Source organism: Podarcis filfolensis (assembly GCF_964270895.1).
Source record: "Podarcis filfolensis genome assembly, chromosome: 4".
NCBI lineage: Eukaryota > Metazoa > Chordata > Lepidosauria > Squamata > Lacertidae > Podarcis > Podarcis filfolensis.
Window position 1 is genome coordinate 48,149,261 of NC_139607.1, and position 17,580 is coordinate 48,166,840.

The window sequence follows — 17,580 nt, forward strand, 5'->3', positions numbered from 1 at the left end:
ACTGCTTTAACTGCCACAGAACCTCTGTTGAGACCGGCCATCAGCTCTAGCAACCTTTTCTTCCAGAGACACACCTGTTTACTTTGCAGATTTGCTCGACTCTAGCTAGAAGGCAGTACATGTATAACTTTCTTTGTGTCGTGCCAAAAGGGTTACGTTTAATGTTATCATCCTTGACGTGACTTCCTTGTGCCCTTCGGGGTATGTTTTGGCAATGGCAATTTGTCCCGGTGATATAATACCGCTGTTAATTTGGGCTGCCTTGTTCAGGTCACTGAAATGTTGCCCAGAGGTTTCTGGGGTGGAGTTCTCAGCGCAACAAGCCACACCTCACTCCTTCTCACAGTTCCGTTTTACAGCAGAGCCAAGTCACACTTCTTGTGGGTGTGAAAACACTCGACTATTTCCTGTACACAGTCACAAGACTGGAGGTTGACACAAAAAAAAACCCCAACAAATTATGTTACTTGGTCTAGCTCTTCTGATACGTATAAACTGCAAAGAATCCTTAGGGCTAATTCCAGTTAAATGAAACAAGTTAATGTACATTAAAACCTTAGCGGGACTGACATTGTTCCTTTTAAAACTGTCCTTGTTAAATAAAAGAGAGTCAATATGTTACGTGTTGTGCATATATTACTTACAAATGGTTGCACAAATATTTGGCTCGTCGCTTTGAGCTAAATGGCATGGTATTTGCGCTGGGAGAATTAATAGCTTTAACATGTGCTATATAAAATTATGGGATAACCATGGATTGCACTTGGATGCCATTAAAGCGTTCTAAGGGTTCACTCAACATACACGTACACTCAGGAGTAAATACTATTGAACATTACAGGAGCTACTTTTGAGCAGACAAGCATAGAATTAGGTTGCAAGTCATTATGACCTAAGGAAATTTATAAGACATATACTGGACATACAGATAGATGCTGTAAATGTCAAAAGCTGAAGGGTCTTTTACAGCCGAATAATTTTTATGTGACTAAGAAAACCAGGATCAGTGACATCCTCAAGCCTAAATTAATTTAGAATGCAGCTGCTTTGCTGCAACTTGGATGGAATAATTTTATTATATAATGTGCCACCACCACCCCATTTCAAGTTGCAGCTCCTGTGTTAAAGATGCAAGAATTTTAGGAAAATTAAAAAGAATGCAACTGGTATTAGTGTCAGGGTTAAAATTCTGTTAAGATTTCCAGATTGTTGATATAATCATGCATTCAATACCATCTCACATTCTCTGCAGATTTCAATTTTATGACATCTGACAGTTGCACACAAGGCTGGATTAAAAGCAGGGGCAACCGTCCCAGTGGTCCACCGGCACATGTGTAAATTACTGCAGCCCAATAAGTTTCTATCCTAACAGTAACATCTTGAACTTGGCCCGATAACAAATCAGCAGCCACTGCCGATCTCTGAGCTGACAGGATCTCACTCCTGTCAGCAGCCATGATGCAAGTTAATTATTTGCCAAAATGGGCAAGATTTTTCTCGTGTGTGTGTAGTGTGTGTGTCCCACTCGCTGGGTCATCACCTTGTCGTGGTGAGTGGGCTTGCATGTTCCTATGACCCTTGTGAGCGAAGCCGTCGGGAATCTCGTACTCCCAGCAGGGTCACCCAAGGCGATAAGGTCAAAGGGAAGGAGCTAGACAAAGTATGACCCAAGAAGTCCTCAACGGCAGAACAGGTGGATGATAACAAGTGGTATGTTACAACGGCTGTGAAGGCGGATGAAGGCTGCAGCAGATAGGAATCTACCGGTTTGTCGTGACTACTTCATGCCATCGGAACAGAGCCCTAGTGCAAAGACTGTGTGTTGGTCAGCGTACACTGATCAACACACATAAAACAAATTCACGCACAGGTGTCTTCCAAAAACCCAACCCAACCCCCCCCCAAAGCCCCTAGTCATGAACCAGCACATGGGTGGTGGATACAGATTCAGTCGTTCTGACTCAAGGAATGAGGCAGTTGAGCAGCTCAGCAGCTGTATCCATGACTGAGCAGCCCTTTTTAGGATCCACTCTGCTCATCCCCAAAATGGGAGGGGCTAGAAAAGGTGCCCTAAACATAGTCTGCCTCCCTTTTTCCCTGACTGGATTACCGCGCCCAGTGGGGTCACCACCTAGCGGTTGTAAAAGACAATTGAACTTTGGAACATGGAATATACGGTATATTTGGAATATACCAAATGAAAAACAACAAAGCCAGTGAACCTGATGGGATACCTGCCGAAATCTTCAAAGTGGGCAGAATTGAACTTACACAACAACTTCACAAGCTCATCGAAAAAATCTGGGAAAGAGAAGAAATCCCAGCAGACGTTAGGGATGCCAAAATTATCAATCTCTTTTAAAAAGGTGACAGAACTGATTGTGGAAACTAACGGGGCATCTCTCTATTAGCTACGGCCGGCAAAATTCTTGCAAGGATCTTAGCAAACCATCTCGTAACAATATCCGAGGTGACCCTTCCTGTATCCCAAAATGGTTTTTGGCCTTCTAGTGGGACAGTGGACATGATTTTCACCATTCAACAGCTTCAAGAAAAATGCAGAGAGCAAAACCAACCTCTCTTTATGGCGTTTATTGACCTGACCTGACACAGTAAGTGCTGCACCAACAAGTACAAAATAACCCCTCTGCAGTGTCACAAATCCAACTCAGTAGTGTAACATTGGAAAATGTTGATCACTTTTCCTACCTAGGCAGTTATCTTTCCACAAGGGCCAACATTGATGCCGAAATCCAGCATCGCCTGAGCTCTGCAAGTGCGGCTTTCTCCCAACTAAAGTGCAGAGTGTTTGAGGACTGGGACATTCACAGGGAAACCAAAATGCTTGTTTACAAAGCTATTGTACCACCAACCTTACTGTATGCTTGTGGAACATGGAGCACTTATAAATGCCATCTCCAACTCCTCAAAAGATTCCATCAACGGCGTCTCCGAAAAATTTTACACATCACTTGGGAAGACAGGCAAACTTCTATCAGTGTACTGGAAGAAGCAAAGATCACCAGTGTTGAAGCAATGATTCTTCAACATCAAGTTCGTTGGACTGGTCATGTTGTGTGGGTGCCTGATAATTGTCTTCCAAAGCAACTATTCTACTCCAAACTTAAAAATGGAAAGCGTAATGGTCAACAAAAGAGGTTTAAAGACTGTCTCAAGGCAAATCTTAAAAAATGTAGTATAAACACTGACAACTGGGGAACACTGGCCTGCAAGCGCTCCAGTTGGAGAACAGCCTTTACCAAAGGTGTCATGGGCTTTGAAGACACTCGAACTCAGGATGCAAGGGAGAAACGTGCAAAGATGAAGGCACGCTTGGCAAATCTACACCATGATCAACTCCCACCCAGAAACCAATGTCCCCACTGTAGAAGGACATGGGGATCCAGAACTGGCCTCCACAGTCACTTACGGACTCATTGCTAAAACCGTGTTTATGGAAGACAATCTTACTCGGCTACGAGTGATCGCCAAAGAAGAAGTGTGTGTGTGTATATATATGTGGTAGATTATCAGTGAAGTGTTAATGTCAGCTGTTTTTTGCCCTCCCCTTCCTATTACATAATTTTATTCAAGCAGACTAGCTTGTCAATTGAAAATTAAATTGATGAGAGATTCAATTAATACATTACACTGCTCACTGTCAGTACAAACATGACTCACAGCAGTTTGTGCCGAAGACTAGCTTTGGCTTCAGCTGTGGCACGCATGACCTGCTTTGTTTTTAATGTGATACCATCAACCTGAAATTGAGGGGCTTTTGCCTCTGCCAAGCTCGGCAGCTCTTTCAATTGCAATTTTAATTAAAGATTTGTTTCTCTCCTGCTTCAATAAAAGAGACGGGGGGGGGGTTAGGCAAATTAGAAAGCTGGATTATGCATGAAAGCAACATGGAGGGCAACGTTAACTAACATCGGAGTTAATCAGAGCATTGCGGTTGTGAAATAGAAGCAAGTCATGGAATCCATACAGATGGGCACATATACCACACATTCCACCACACATCTGAGCCCAATGTGCAGTTAGCAATCCTTCCCATCACTTGTCAAAAATGTGTAAACTGGACACTGGCAAGGACCCATGGGCCTTGATAGTCCATATAATTCTCAGGTAGTTGGAGCAATAGTTGGAGGAAGTTGCCCTATCTGCAAGTGTGCAAGGTGTGGGCTGCAGTAGCAGTTTGCATCCAGACTGTAGCACTGGTTCCGTATCATAAATCCGAATTGCTAAAAAGGAGAATGGTTTCATGAAAGCTGGGGATATAGGAATTATGGTTCAACTGGAGGGGGGCTCCCCCTTATTGATGCCCATTGCTGGAGGGAAAACCTCAGGGGAGGACTGTTATCTTTGAGCCCTGTTTGGGGAACTTGCTGGATGCATTTAAATGACTACTAAGATGCAGGCCTAGATGTACCCCTGGTCTTATTCAGGAGTTGCCCTTTCTTCTTATGCATCCAGGGAGAAAATTATTTCAGACGTAAAGAACTTGAGTAAACATCATGCTGGTGGAATCATTAATGTTGTCCAGGAAGACTGCGACTTTGTACCTCTGACATTTTTTACACTGTTCTTGATTTCGCTATTTTACGCAAAAGACACAAGTTGGGGGTACAGAGAGCACTGTCACTGTAAAGCCGCCATTAATTGCACTGAAGTTTCCGCAGGAGTTGTAAGCGAGTTTCGCAAAACGAATGGAAACAGTGAAGCTCAACAATTGGTCCTGTAAAAGATTTGTTTCATTACCAGCCTCATCCCACTCTGGAAGAACAACATTGTGTTTCCCAAGAAAGCATATGTCAGACATTAATTTTGCACTTCATTTATCAGTGTCACTTATAAGCCATGAATCATACCCAATGAACTCAGGGTCTACACATTTTGACGTAATAAGAATCCTTGGTTGAACTTGCAAGGGCAAATCAGTCTTGTAAGGGTTCTTCAAGTAAACTGTGCCTATTAATACAATAGATTTTCTATCTGCAGTCAGATTGAGTGATTTCTACACAGTCCACAGCCCAATTAAACTAGTACTTGGCACTCTGTCAGTTTAATCCCATCGGCTTCAATTGGGCTAAATCAACTTAAATCCAAGTACTTCCTTCACATGTGGATCAAGTGGTAAATGTGGTAATCTGAATGACCCAAGATTAGAAAAAACAAAAAGCAGCTGTGCTCAGAGGCCAGTATCTGGTAACCAGATTTGCTTCACTGATTCGGAAACATGATGGTTTTATCTTATTTCTTTGAATGCTTCTTTCTCAAAATCATTGCTCAATGTAAGAAACGCCTTAGAATGTCAGCACCTTTCCTCATTGAAAAAATACAGGCAAGTTTGTCAGGAAATGGAAATGTCTTACTTGCTAAATCTAAGCTTTTTAAAATGGCGCAGTTAACATGTAATTTCTAAGAGATGAAGACAGATTTCCAAAAGATGCAAAATATCACAGGAAGATGGAAGTTCTTTCCCTTCCAACCCTAAAGATCTTGGAACATGACACAGCAGATGTATCCTTCCACTTTAACAGATATTGTCACAACCACCAAGAGAACAGCTATCTACTGAAGATTTACAGCTAAAATGCAGGATTGTACAGCAGCCTTTCATACCTTCAGTTGGGAACATTAGTATGGACAGATGGTGAAGGTGGAGTAGCCCATCAGGATTCCATTTCTCTGCTTTGATGCATACAAGTCAAGGCAGCTACTACATCCAGAAGATGAAAGAATGTGGAATTCAGATGTGTGTGTGCATGTGTGAGTGTGTTTCACCATCAGTCAGCCTGGATGGTGCAGCAGCTAAGTATTGGGTTCAAACAAGTTCAAATCCCTGCACAATAATGCTCAGCAGGTGGTCTGCAGCCATAGACTCATCACTGCTGAACTGAGCTCCTCAGGGCAATAAATGAATGTTAATTAAAAGATTACAGAATTCTCTCCATTTGAAGCTCATTGGAGAATACTGATCAACCTAGTCCTCATGCTTCATTAACTAGCAGTAGTACTGCCTATTTGCGCTTTATAAGGATTTCCAAATTCAACTTCCTCTCCAAGAAACCATATCCCAATTTCTGGGATATTGCAGTTATGAAGCAAAATCCTTAATGCTCTGTCTCCTGTTCCTGCAATGTCAGGCTCCTGGGATTTCATAACTTGTATTTTGAAATATTTCATTTGATTGCAATTGATAGTTTAGAAGTATTTATTCCAGGGGTGATGGTGTACACTTCCATAGGTTTTCAGTAACTAGAAAAAAACAAGCATTTATTAATCAACTATCTTTTTGCGGTGTAGGTCCATCATAAAATATCACCTTTACATGTTTTGTAATTTTTAATATTTGGGAGCTGAACTAACATTCCAAGTTCTTAAGAAATAAGAGCCCTGCTGGATCAAGCCAAAGGTTGATCTATTCTAGCACTCTGTTCTCACAGTGGCAAACCAGATGCCTATGGGATACCTGCAAGACAATATTAACCAGAGGAGTAATGTGATGAAAGAATGAAAGGGCTATCACCCCTAAAGTCTTAACTTGCTGAGAAACTGAAGAAGGATATTATCTTATGAGGAAGAAGGATAACAAATTAAGTGTTTAGAGCAAGGGAACGTCTGTTGCCTTTCAGATGTTTTTGGACTACAACACCTACCATCCATTGCTAATGTTGGTTGCAGCTGATAGTAAATAAGAGTCCAGCAACTGGAGGGATATAGAATCATAGAATTGTAGAGTTGGAAGGGACCTTGAGGACCAACTAGTCCAGGCATCCCCAACCTGCGGCCCTCCAGAAGTTTTGGCTTACAACTCCCATGAGCCCTAGCTAACAGGACCAGTGGTCAGGGATGATGGGAACTGTAGTCCAAAACATCTGGAGGGCCAAAGGTTGGGGGTGCCTGAACTAGTCCAACACCATGCAATGCAGGAACATACAGCTGTCCCATATGGGGATGAAACCTGCAACCTTGGCCTTATCAGCATCGTGCTCTAACCAATTGAACTATCCAGGTTCCTATCATGAGTTCCAACCATTGGTTTGGTGGGAGGAAAGGATGATGGCACAAATTTTCTCCTTTGAGTATTTAAAAATCATTACTCAATATCCAAATAGAAATAACTGTAAGACAGTTGGAATGAGCAGAGGAAGAGGAGAAAAAGAGCTGAATTCTCATCAGCATCACAATGAGACTGCAGGCCAAAATAAATTAATCAAGTCTGTAGACTACAGAAACCAGAGAGAGAAAAGGTGGCCAAGAACTGAGTCCTGAGGGACAGCAAGAGAGACAAGAACTGGGAAAACAACGTTATATTATTCTAAAGTATTTGCTAATGTATTGCAAGACAGAAGCGAATGCAAGAGAGGACCAGTAAACTCCAAAGAACCCAAAAGTGAAGAGTGCCCAGCAAAAGTGGCATATGAAAACTTTTAAGCAAAGGCATCAAATTGTTTTTCTTTTTTCTTTTTGTCCCCACAAGAACTGTGTAACTCGGTGGCAGCACTAGAATAGAGAATGGGGCAGTAGCCTTTAATATCACTGTGAGCTGGAGAGTAGACTTAAAAAATAATAATTTGGCCTGTAGCTTGCTCTGTACAAGTCCTTTGGCAGAAGATTCTTGATTTGTTGCAAGCTTGCACTCTCAACCATTTCATGTCTTCTTGGATACTGGAACTACAGCTTCCCAGAGTTAACAGCTAATCCTTATTTAGCTTCTGAGGGTTAAAAAGGAGTGTGTGATTTGGAGCTCTTGGGTCCCCCTGCTGAAGCTAAATGCCCACAGAGATGCAGGAGAGAAGCCAACTCTTACATACACAAATAACAGTTTTAGCTGCATCCTTGGTCACTGGTCCATTTACTGCATCTTTGCTTGCAAGTCCATTATACACATGCACATGTCCTTTTGTATTCTGAACACTTGCTCCTTGTCTTCCCAGTATACTGGCAGCAGTTTCCAACACCACTTGTCCTGACCAAGCCACCTTTCTAAGAATGCTCCCACTGTACTGCACCCGAGAAAGTAAACTGTACAGCCTGGTTGCACATAGGGATCTTTTCGTATATATTTCTCCACTGGACACTTGTTTGCATCTTGAAGCTGTTCCTGGAGCAATCCTAAAAGCTGCTACCACTAAAATGTTTTCTGGAAATGGGTCATTCCTGCAATTTGCTTATAAACGATCCTCTGTTCCTCTGATTTTTACATTTGCTATTGCCCACAATCTGCTTGTGTGATTGAGGATGGAACCACATCAAGTTGATACAACATATGAAAACACACGAAAGCAAAGATCAGGCACTGATTGATCTTCACTCTTTAATAGGTTCACAATTGCCTGTTGCTTCATCTTTGCAAAAAGGTATTACTGATGTATACATTATTTTTATTGCAGTGGTTTCTACAGAAGATGGCTAGTTCTGCGCTTGAAGCACAATATACACATTTAGTCATAGGCATGATTAAACACAGCATGGGATTGTCTTAAACAATAATAAAAATATATCCCTAAAATTGGGGAAAAAAGATGTAGAACCAAAAGATAGCTTATTAAATATGCTGAATTCTGCATGGAGATACAATAATAAAAATCATGACAAAAGTTAGCCAGTTCTTGTTCCTTCAGGAATGCTATGCAACACACTGTAGATTTTTCAGCAAACCTGTTTCAGCAAGCTTAAGGAGGCAAAAGCCTAAAATGCAAAATACTCAAGATTTGTCTGGCAAATCCATCCATCTTGCTCTGGAGTGATTAGAGAGCGACTCAGACTGCCTCACTTAAGAACTGTGCGTTGCTACCCTTCTTCATTATCATGGTTAAGCCAGCAGGAAGAGAAATGTCCTTAAGATGCAAGGCCCAACAAGAAGCCGCCGACAAACCCGCCAGATACAACTATGTTCTGTTTAAGGAATTCTGTTGTCTGAAAAGGAAAGAGAGTTCACTATAGGCTGTGGAAATGGCATTACAGCAAAAATAAAAAAACATTTTTAAAATAAACAAATACTTTTTGCACTCAGATAACCACCAGAGTTACAGAATACTGTAACTCTAGGCAGAGCTTTGTTAGTTGTGGAAAGATTGTTCATTCTTTTAAAAAGGAACTATCTACCTTAGTCTTGAATTATAAGTCCATAATGCTTGTGTAGAAGGCATCTGCAACCACCCTATGACCTTTCAAATGTTTTATCATAAATACTTTAAATAATGAACCCCTAAATAAAAATTCCAGAGGAGTAGTCTGTTGCAAGAAAATCTGCAGTCCTAGGGCACCTTTAAAATGTATTGTGGTATACAGTTTTGTGCATTTGATGCACCAGAGTTTATGCCAAAGTACATTTTTTTAGTTTTTTAAGGTGGCATTTGTTCTCAAATAAAAACCTATTTCTAAGGAAATATAATTGTTTCATGGATACACACATCTGACTCTTTAAGGCCAATGGAAGATAGTCAGATAGACTGAATAAATAAAATATGCTATAGAACCAGTCAAAAGGCCTCCAGGCACCAAACAGTCAAACATTCAAGTCAGGCAATATACCCAAGTGAAGGACTCTTCCCATGGGGGATGGGGACTGCATTCCCTCCCTTCCTGCTGAAGTCCAGGGTAAAACAAAGGCCATCTGGGGCACAGCACTTGAAGTGTGCAGCCCAAAGCTTTACTCAGCACCCCTTTTCCTAGAGACAAGGGTCATCTAACATACCACAGGTTGTTAAGATACGGAACACCTGGAAACCCAACATCACATCAAGGCCGCAGCAAAATCAATATTCAAAGGCAAGTAAGACATGCTTTACCTCCTCAATCAATGTGTTGATTTCAGGAGCTGCCTTGTTTGCTCGTTTTTTGAGTTGCTTCTTCGCTTTGTTTACATCTTTTTCAACCCTTTTCCAGTCAACCTGTACATAGCCACTATGACTAGCAATCTAGGAAAAGTAAAAGACAGACATCTGAGGAGCTAGAGCAAAAAAAATTCTCAATGCATTTAAGGAAATGTACTCATTTAGGAAACTATTATCTGCTAAAAATAGGTCACCTTCCACATTTTGTAACAACATAATCCCCCTAGACTGCATATATCTTTAAACTTTTAATTTTAAGATAAATCAGCAGAGAGACTGCAATAAATATTTAAAGGCTAGAATAGTATTTATGGGCACACAACTTAAAACCTATCAGTTTGTTTACAGAATCTATTTTTGGCTTACAGTCATAATGTCTTTAATGGTACATTTACATACGGGAATCCTAATCCTTGCTGAAGGCCAGCTTGCAGCGGGGGGGCGGGGCATTTAGGATGGGGTGGAAGTGTGGCTCCACTTGCAAGGAAAAGCTGTACTAGTTGGATGGTCCATCCACACTGGAGGCCCTTGGTACATCCACACAGAGCTCAACAGGCACAGAAGTACCACCAGCAGTGGGACTCATTCAGCAGCATTCTGGGGCATATCATATTGCCCTGGAATGCTGAATCCAAAGTCCTCTCTCTTCCTTGTCAGTCTCCTTAACTGAGCCAGCCTGAAACTCATGCCCAACACTGGGGGTAGGGCTTAAAACTATAAGTGAGGGGAACACCCCCCCAACCAAAAAAATGCCTTTCATGTTCCACCTTGGCCAGAGCAAATAGCACTTTCCACTTATGATTGCTATGTTATATTTTACAAAACACCCCCCTCAATGTCTCATACTTAAATAAGAGACATGAAAACTCTTAATGCTAGATGTTACAAGGTAACTATGTTCACATTGTGTAGTCATATTTACAAAATGAGCATAATGAGATTTTCACAGAGAAGAGACTTTAATTTTTAAAGTGTGCGTGTATAAATGAGATAGATAGACTGACCGACCGACACTTCTTCAACCCAAACTCTAACGTTTTATTATGGGCACTTCTCACATGGATTTTAGCAGAGCTGTACCAGCAAGAGGAGATCTGGGAAATACCTTCCAGGGACCACTTTATGCAAAACCATTCAGCTGTTGTTACAGCCTCCACTTCCCTTTCTGTTTACTGAGCAGTTAACTTGCCTATATTCAAATCATAGCACTTTCTAAATAATTAAAGTCTGCATACTTGTAGCAAGAGAAAGCCGCCGCCTACTGCAGTCGCTGCAAGTTTTCCAACCTTCTGGAATAAAAATCCTGCACACCTTGGAGGAACGAGAGAAAAAAAGGAAAAGACAAATTAACAGCGCAATCTTATACACGTCTACTCAGAACTAAGAACCTCCAAGTTCAATAGGGTTTATTCCTAGGAAAGTGTTATTGGATTACAGTCTGAGTTGTCAAACTGTGCATACTTACTGGGCTCACAACATATTTACTTTCAAGTAAATGTGCACAGGAGAATAGGCAATGAGGATAATCTGATAATTGGTTACTGTGTTCCAGAATTCTCATTCTCGTGCTCAAGATTGTGCATTTTGAAACTCCCTAACTGAATACTGTTGGCAAGTGTAGAATCTCATGGGATAAGAAATATGCAGGAACTCTCATTATTCTCATTGGCAACCCAGACAGAGCAACATGAGACTAACAGCACAACAAGAGATATGATTTAGTGGTCTTTGCAAAATATGAGGCTAGAATCTACTTTCCTGAATAAATAAGCCTACATGACATTACTGCATGCAATCAGTTTACAGTGGTACCTCGGGTTACAGACACTTCAGGTTACAGACACTTCAGGTTACAGACTCCGCTAACCCAGAAATAGTACCTCAGGTTAAGAACTTTGCTTCAGGATGAGAACAGAAATCATGTAGCGGCAGCGGGAGGCCCCATTAGCTAAAGTGGTGTCTCAGGTTAAGAACAGTTTCAGGTTAAGAATGGACCTCCAGAACGAATTAAATTCTTAACGTGAGGTACCACTGTACTTGATTGTTAACTTCTATAGGTGGATCCTGTTGATCAAACTAATCTGTAATAAAGATGCTGATGGATATAAACTGCATTGTCATAATATAATTTACACCGCTATTCTGAATACTTTCTTTTTAGGTTAGGTCCCTTAATGCTGTGGAACTTGTGAAGATTATTTTTTCTACCTAGTCTTTGAACATTCCTTAATATCTAGCTCTATTTTATTTTGCATTCTGAACGGCAACATTATGGTGCCACAGGAGGGTGGTTTCACTTTACCAACCCACTTTTATTTCCAAATCTGTTAATGAAACCGAAGTTAATTAAATAAATACTGAACTAGAATACCTCATTTGTAAGCATTTGTAGGTTGCAAGGTGTAAATGTAAAAGTATGACGTCACACTCAGAGTAGGTCCATTCAAATCAATGGTCTAAACCAGGCTTCCTCAAACTTGGCCCTCCAGATGTTTTGAGACTACAATTCCCATCATCCCTGACGACTGGTCCTGCTAGCTAGGGATCATGGGAGTTGTAGGCCAAAAAAACATCTGGAGGGCCGAGGTTGAGGAAGCCTGGACTAAAGTAACTTCAGTCCATTGATTTCACTGGTCCCAGTCCAATTCAACTGACATTGAATATCACCCATTATCTTTAGTCACAGTTAAAAACGCCAACTACTCCAATCCAGTCTCATTATTGTGCCATCCCTGCCCTATCTTAAAAAAAAAGATAGCAATTTCTTCTCCAATATATTTTGAAAACTGTTTATAAGAATGTTTGAAACCTCTTTTACTAGTTAGGTGTGATCTCAAAAATGCAAAACTTCTATCAGTTTAAAAATACTTTCAGAAGAAAATTGTTCTATCTATTAAAAACACACTACAGTATTTAAAAACAATTGGTTCTCACCAGCCTGATACGCCACCCATTACAATCTGAGTAGCTACGGAATACTTTTCTACAATAGGTCCAGAATTCCTGCCAAACACTCGGTTCCACCAATGATGGCGCCTTGCATATTCTGTTAAATCCAGTACTTCGTATGAATCCTCATCACTGTCATGCTCTTTAAAAGAGAAATTGATAGTTAGTTTCCCTCTACACTTTTATAAAAAGAGTAAATGTGTTGCAGCTCTCAGCAATGCTAATTCACAAACATATGCCTGATGAAAGTGATTTAACTGAACACACTAATAATCCAGCTGTTCAGGAAGAGAAAGCTATATAAAAACAACTGGGAGATATTACTCTAATTATTTATATTAATCTCTTTCCACATAAATCCCATGGCAGTGTACAAATTATAAGAACAGCAGCTTTTTAAAACAAAAAATATGAGGTGAGTTTAAAAACAATATGAATTAGACACCTATGGCAGGGACCCATTCATATAGCTGGGAAAGCTTGAAAAATTGTTTCTGGAAAGTGGAGAGTGGCTGCATGCTGTTCCACAGAACAGGAGCAGTCATAATAAAGCCCTGTTCCAATTATGTCCACTCGCTTGCACCACAGGACTTCTCTTTTCTCTTTTCCTTCTCCCTCCTCCAACCCCTTGCAAGCTCCCCAAATCTGTTCTAGAGGGTCCCGCACCCTCTGCAGCATATTTTGGGGGATGCCTATGGGGCTGCAGGGGGCAGGAGAGGAAGGAAAAGCCCTGTTGCACAAGTAGATGCCTCCTCACACTATGCAGGATCTCACCTACTGCATTTTCTTAATTATATGAATATTGATAAAGATAAAAAGGTTATACATTCTAATGTACAATTTGAGTGTACTATGGAAAGGCAACAAAACTTCTAGATTTCTAAGCTTATTAGATAACGGGTCCCATTCAATTTAAAAAATATATGGCATATGCATATATATCTTGTGGATATAAAATGTTTGCTTATGTGGCACTAATCTAAGAACACTCTCTCAGGAATCCACAAAGCAGAATACTAGCAAGTCAACTAAGGTCACAATACTGTAAATATTTCGGATAGCACCCTTCATTTTCTGCAATGTGATATATGTGTTTCAGTGACATGCAATCATTGAACATGTCCTACCATTAGTCTCCATGGCCATTCCAAGGCCTTGACCTGCAGGTTTACCTCCAGTTCTCCTCTTTACACATTAAACACACAAGCATACAGAAATAGGCACATCCCTGCAGTGTAACCAAAATGCAGAGATGGCAACAACAACCAAAGTACTCAGAAGAAGTTCCGTGCAAGAAAAAAAGGGAAAACAAAGGCACACAGACACATAAGCATTATATATATATATATATATATATATATATATATATATATGAGAGATATGTATATGTATGTGCATGCACACACACTCACACACGCCCCTACTGCAGCCAGATTTTCACGTTCTTTCAGTAGTTCCTTTAAAAAATTGAAAAAGGAAAGCCGAGACACTCACAATTTTTAAGATCAGGCAATCATGTCATGGATTGGTGGAGCATTAAGTCTGTATTTTGTACTTCAACATAATGGGAGAATACTCGAAAGAGATTTCACAGCAAAGAAAATCAAAAGAGCTAGGATGAAAATGAACACTAGCCTTCATTTCCTGTGCAGTAAATCTGTCAAACATGATCCCTAAGGATGTAAGTTTTTAGGGTCATTAGGTGAAGGACACCAATGCCATTCTGTCTAGAGCTCAAAATCCCCATAACTTATAATGTCATGGGCTTAGTGTGAGCCCTAAATTATCTATGCTTTCCAGTGTCATTCACAGCTGACATTTCCTCAACACCTACCTAAAATATTTAAAATTATAAATAAAATAATTCTCCCTAAGGCATTCGAAGTGTAAATAACACTAACCTCAGTTATGCAAAATTAAAGCAATGGCAAGCCAAAGAGCTGCAAGGCAGCCAAAGGGAGCAACTTTCAACCTCTGAATAAAGGGGAGTGGAGTGGTGTCAAACATGGCTAGTGGCTGAGCGCCCATTTCTCATTTTGAGCCATGGAGGACATTTGCTCTACTAACACACAAACACCAGATATGGATTCCCTGTCTGCCCATGTGGGCAAGACCAGCAAAGACAATGCATCAACTTTCTTGCCATCAGTATGGGAATACTTATGCAACTTGGGTAGCCAACATGGTGCCTTCAAGGCGTTGTTGGGACTACAGCTCTCATCATTCCTCTCATCATGCTGGCTGGGGCTGGAGGGAGCTAGAGTCCAACCATGTCTGGAGGGCACCAAGTTGGCTTCCCCTACCATACAGGGAAAAGACTAAATTCAGGTAAATGTAGTATGGAGCTGGAAGCACAGGCAGCTACATCAAGGATGGAAGAGATGAAACGTAAAATAAAAGACAGCCGTTAACACATTCCCAGAACAGCTTGCATGCAACATTACAAAATCTGGAATAACTACAACCATTCATTAACACGGATTAGAAAACACACACCTCACCCACAAGAACAAATGGAGCGAGCAGAGGAATCTATCCTTTTAAATTCTTTACTATTCTGACTTCATATTAGGACCTACATAAAATATGCCAAGTGATAACTGTTCCACATGTAGCCATCTTCTCTCTGTATGTGACACCTTAGTCACTGCACAGCCTTACCCTAAGAGTCATTTCACTCATGGTAGAGCAACAAACTCGTTTGCCAGCCAATCTCTTCTCTCAGGCAGGCACACCTGTATGATATATATGCTTTTTGGTGCCTGTCTATCACAGCCACGCTTTAAATTTTAGGGGACTCATGAGGGGAAAGAATAGCCGTACACCTAAAAGCAGTAATCTGAAAACTAGACTAGGGGACGGAGTGGATAGGGTGACAAAAGAGCAACTGTATTTTTGCTTCCTCGGAGAAACCAAATCCTCCCCCTCTTAATTTCTCCAGCAAATACACTGCATTGTTGCACATCCTGGATGAATTTTTTGTGTTGAATCTCAATCAGAGTCAAAATCTGAGTCAAAACAATCAGTCTCGCAACACCGTGAAAACTAACTAATGTATTTATTATACCGTAAGTTTTTGTGGACTCAAGACCACATGGATGCATCTAACAAAGTGGGCTTGAGACCATAAAAGTTTATGCTGTAATAAATACACCAGTTAAGTGTTTTTAAGGCGTCATGAGGCTTTGACTGAAGTAAATTAGTGTTGGATGAACCTACCAAAAGCTAATACTCCATACTCTAAGCCACAGAGCCTCCAGAGTCAGCAGCATGCGTCTGAATGCTAGCGGCTGGGAAGCTACCAGCAGGAAATGGCTCTGCTTGTTAGAATCATATAATTGTTGAGCCGGAAGGGACCCCAAGGGTCATCCAGTCCAACCCACTGTGAGCTCCCTATGGGCATCTGGGTAGCCACTGATCCTAAAGTAGGTACAATTTTTTTTTTAATCAGACCCAGCAGGCCTCTTATTATGGCCAACCCTCAGCACACTTACTAAATAAGTGAGAACCACTGAGCACAGAGAGCCTTACTTCCGAGTAAGCCTAATTAGGCTGGCACTGCGAGAAAATGTCCTGGCTGGAGGAGGCCCCTAAGCGCGCCCTGACCCTCTCCGCCTCTAACTAGGCAGCCTGCCCTCTACATTTGTGCCCCCCCACCCTCCGCCCCCTTGGGCAAGGGGTCTGCGCAAGCCCCGCCTCCTCTGGAGCCGCGCGCATCCAGCCAGGCCGCCCCAGCCCCACGGATTGGGGGTGGGCGAAAGGGCAGGGCAGGATTGAGAGAGAGAAGCCCGGGAAGAGGCGGGCGAGTTGGGCTCCCAAGTCGAGACGACTGACCAGCTCCTCCATCAACCGGCTCCGTCTCTCTGCGCAAGGCAGGCCATCTCCGCTCTGGGAGGCTCGAGCGCCATGGAAACTGCGCCAGGCGGCCCTGGAGGAAGCCGGGCTCTCAACTGACCTGAGGCGGAGCGAGCTCTCCGAGACGCCATATTAGCAACTGGGGAGGACAGGCGGGCGGGGCGGGGGGGGAGAGAGAGAGGCAGCCGCAACTGCTCCGCCCACTCGCCGCTCTACAACATTCCACCCCCGCCCCCCCTCAGGGAAAAAAAAAATCGAGGGCTCTGGCAGCAGCGCATGCGCGACCTGAGGAGAAAACCAGTAAAAGCGTTTTTGTAAGACTCCCCTCGGGGCCCCCGGCTGTCAGGGAGTCGCGTCGCCGCAGAAGCTACTCGCGCGGGATTATGGGAGTTGTGGTTTTGAGTTCACTTCTCCCTCAAGCGAAAGGATAGAGTGTGCTGAGGAAGAGGGCCTGCCCAGAGAACCGGATCATCCGGGTTCCTTGGACGCTGTGAAAGCGAAGCGCTGCGCAACCGCCCCCTGTTTCTGGAGCGCGCAAAGCGCCGCAGAGCAGCGCAGATCTTCCTGAATCTCAAACGTTTGTAGAACGCGGTGTTGCCACAGACCGCTTTACTGAGTGAAACCGCAAAATACAAGTGAAAGCCAATTAGAAGCAGCAAGATCAAGTCTTCTAACCATCCCTTCTAACCCAGTGCTTCTTTTTCTAAAAAGATAATAATGTTTAGGTGTACTCTGTTTCCTACTCATATTGAAATACTGCCCTTCAATGAGGCCAAACTTAGAATCACAAAATGTTTAGGGGTATGTGTACTCCTGCTCCCCCCCCCCCCAGAAAAAGCACTGGTCTAACCTTCCTCACAGGACTGTTGTGAGGCTGAAATGGGGTGGAGGAGAACTAGGTATACCATTTTGAGGTCCTTGGAAGAAA

At 42.1% G+C, this 17,580-nt stretch overlaps 1 protein-coding gene across 1 annotated transcript; it reads right to left on the minus strand.

The window, feature by feature from the left end:
- Positions 1 to 8,312: 8,312 nt before the first annotated feature.
- FUNDC1 (FUN14 domain containing 1) lies at positions 8,313 to 17,190 on the minus strand. Its single transcript, XM_083612596.1, has 5 exons — positions 16,753 to 17,190; positions 12,783 to 12,939; positions 11,084 to 11,159; positions 9,804 to 9,932; positions 8,313 to 8,928 (listed from the first exon to the last, which is right to left on the minus strand). The coding sequence occupies exons 1-5, from the start codon at positions 16,781 to 16,783 to the stop codon at positions 8,851 to 8,853; spliced, it is 471 nt and encodes a 156-aa protein (XP_083468722.1). The 5' UTR covers positions 16,784 to 17,190; the 3' UTR covers positions 8,313 to 8,850.
- Positions 17,191 to 17,580: the final 390 nt, after the last annotated feature.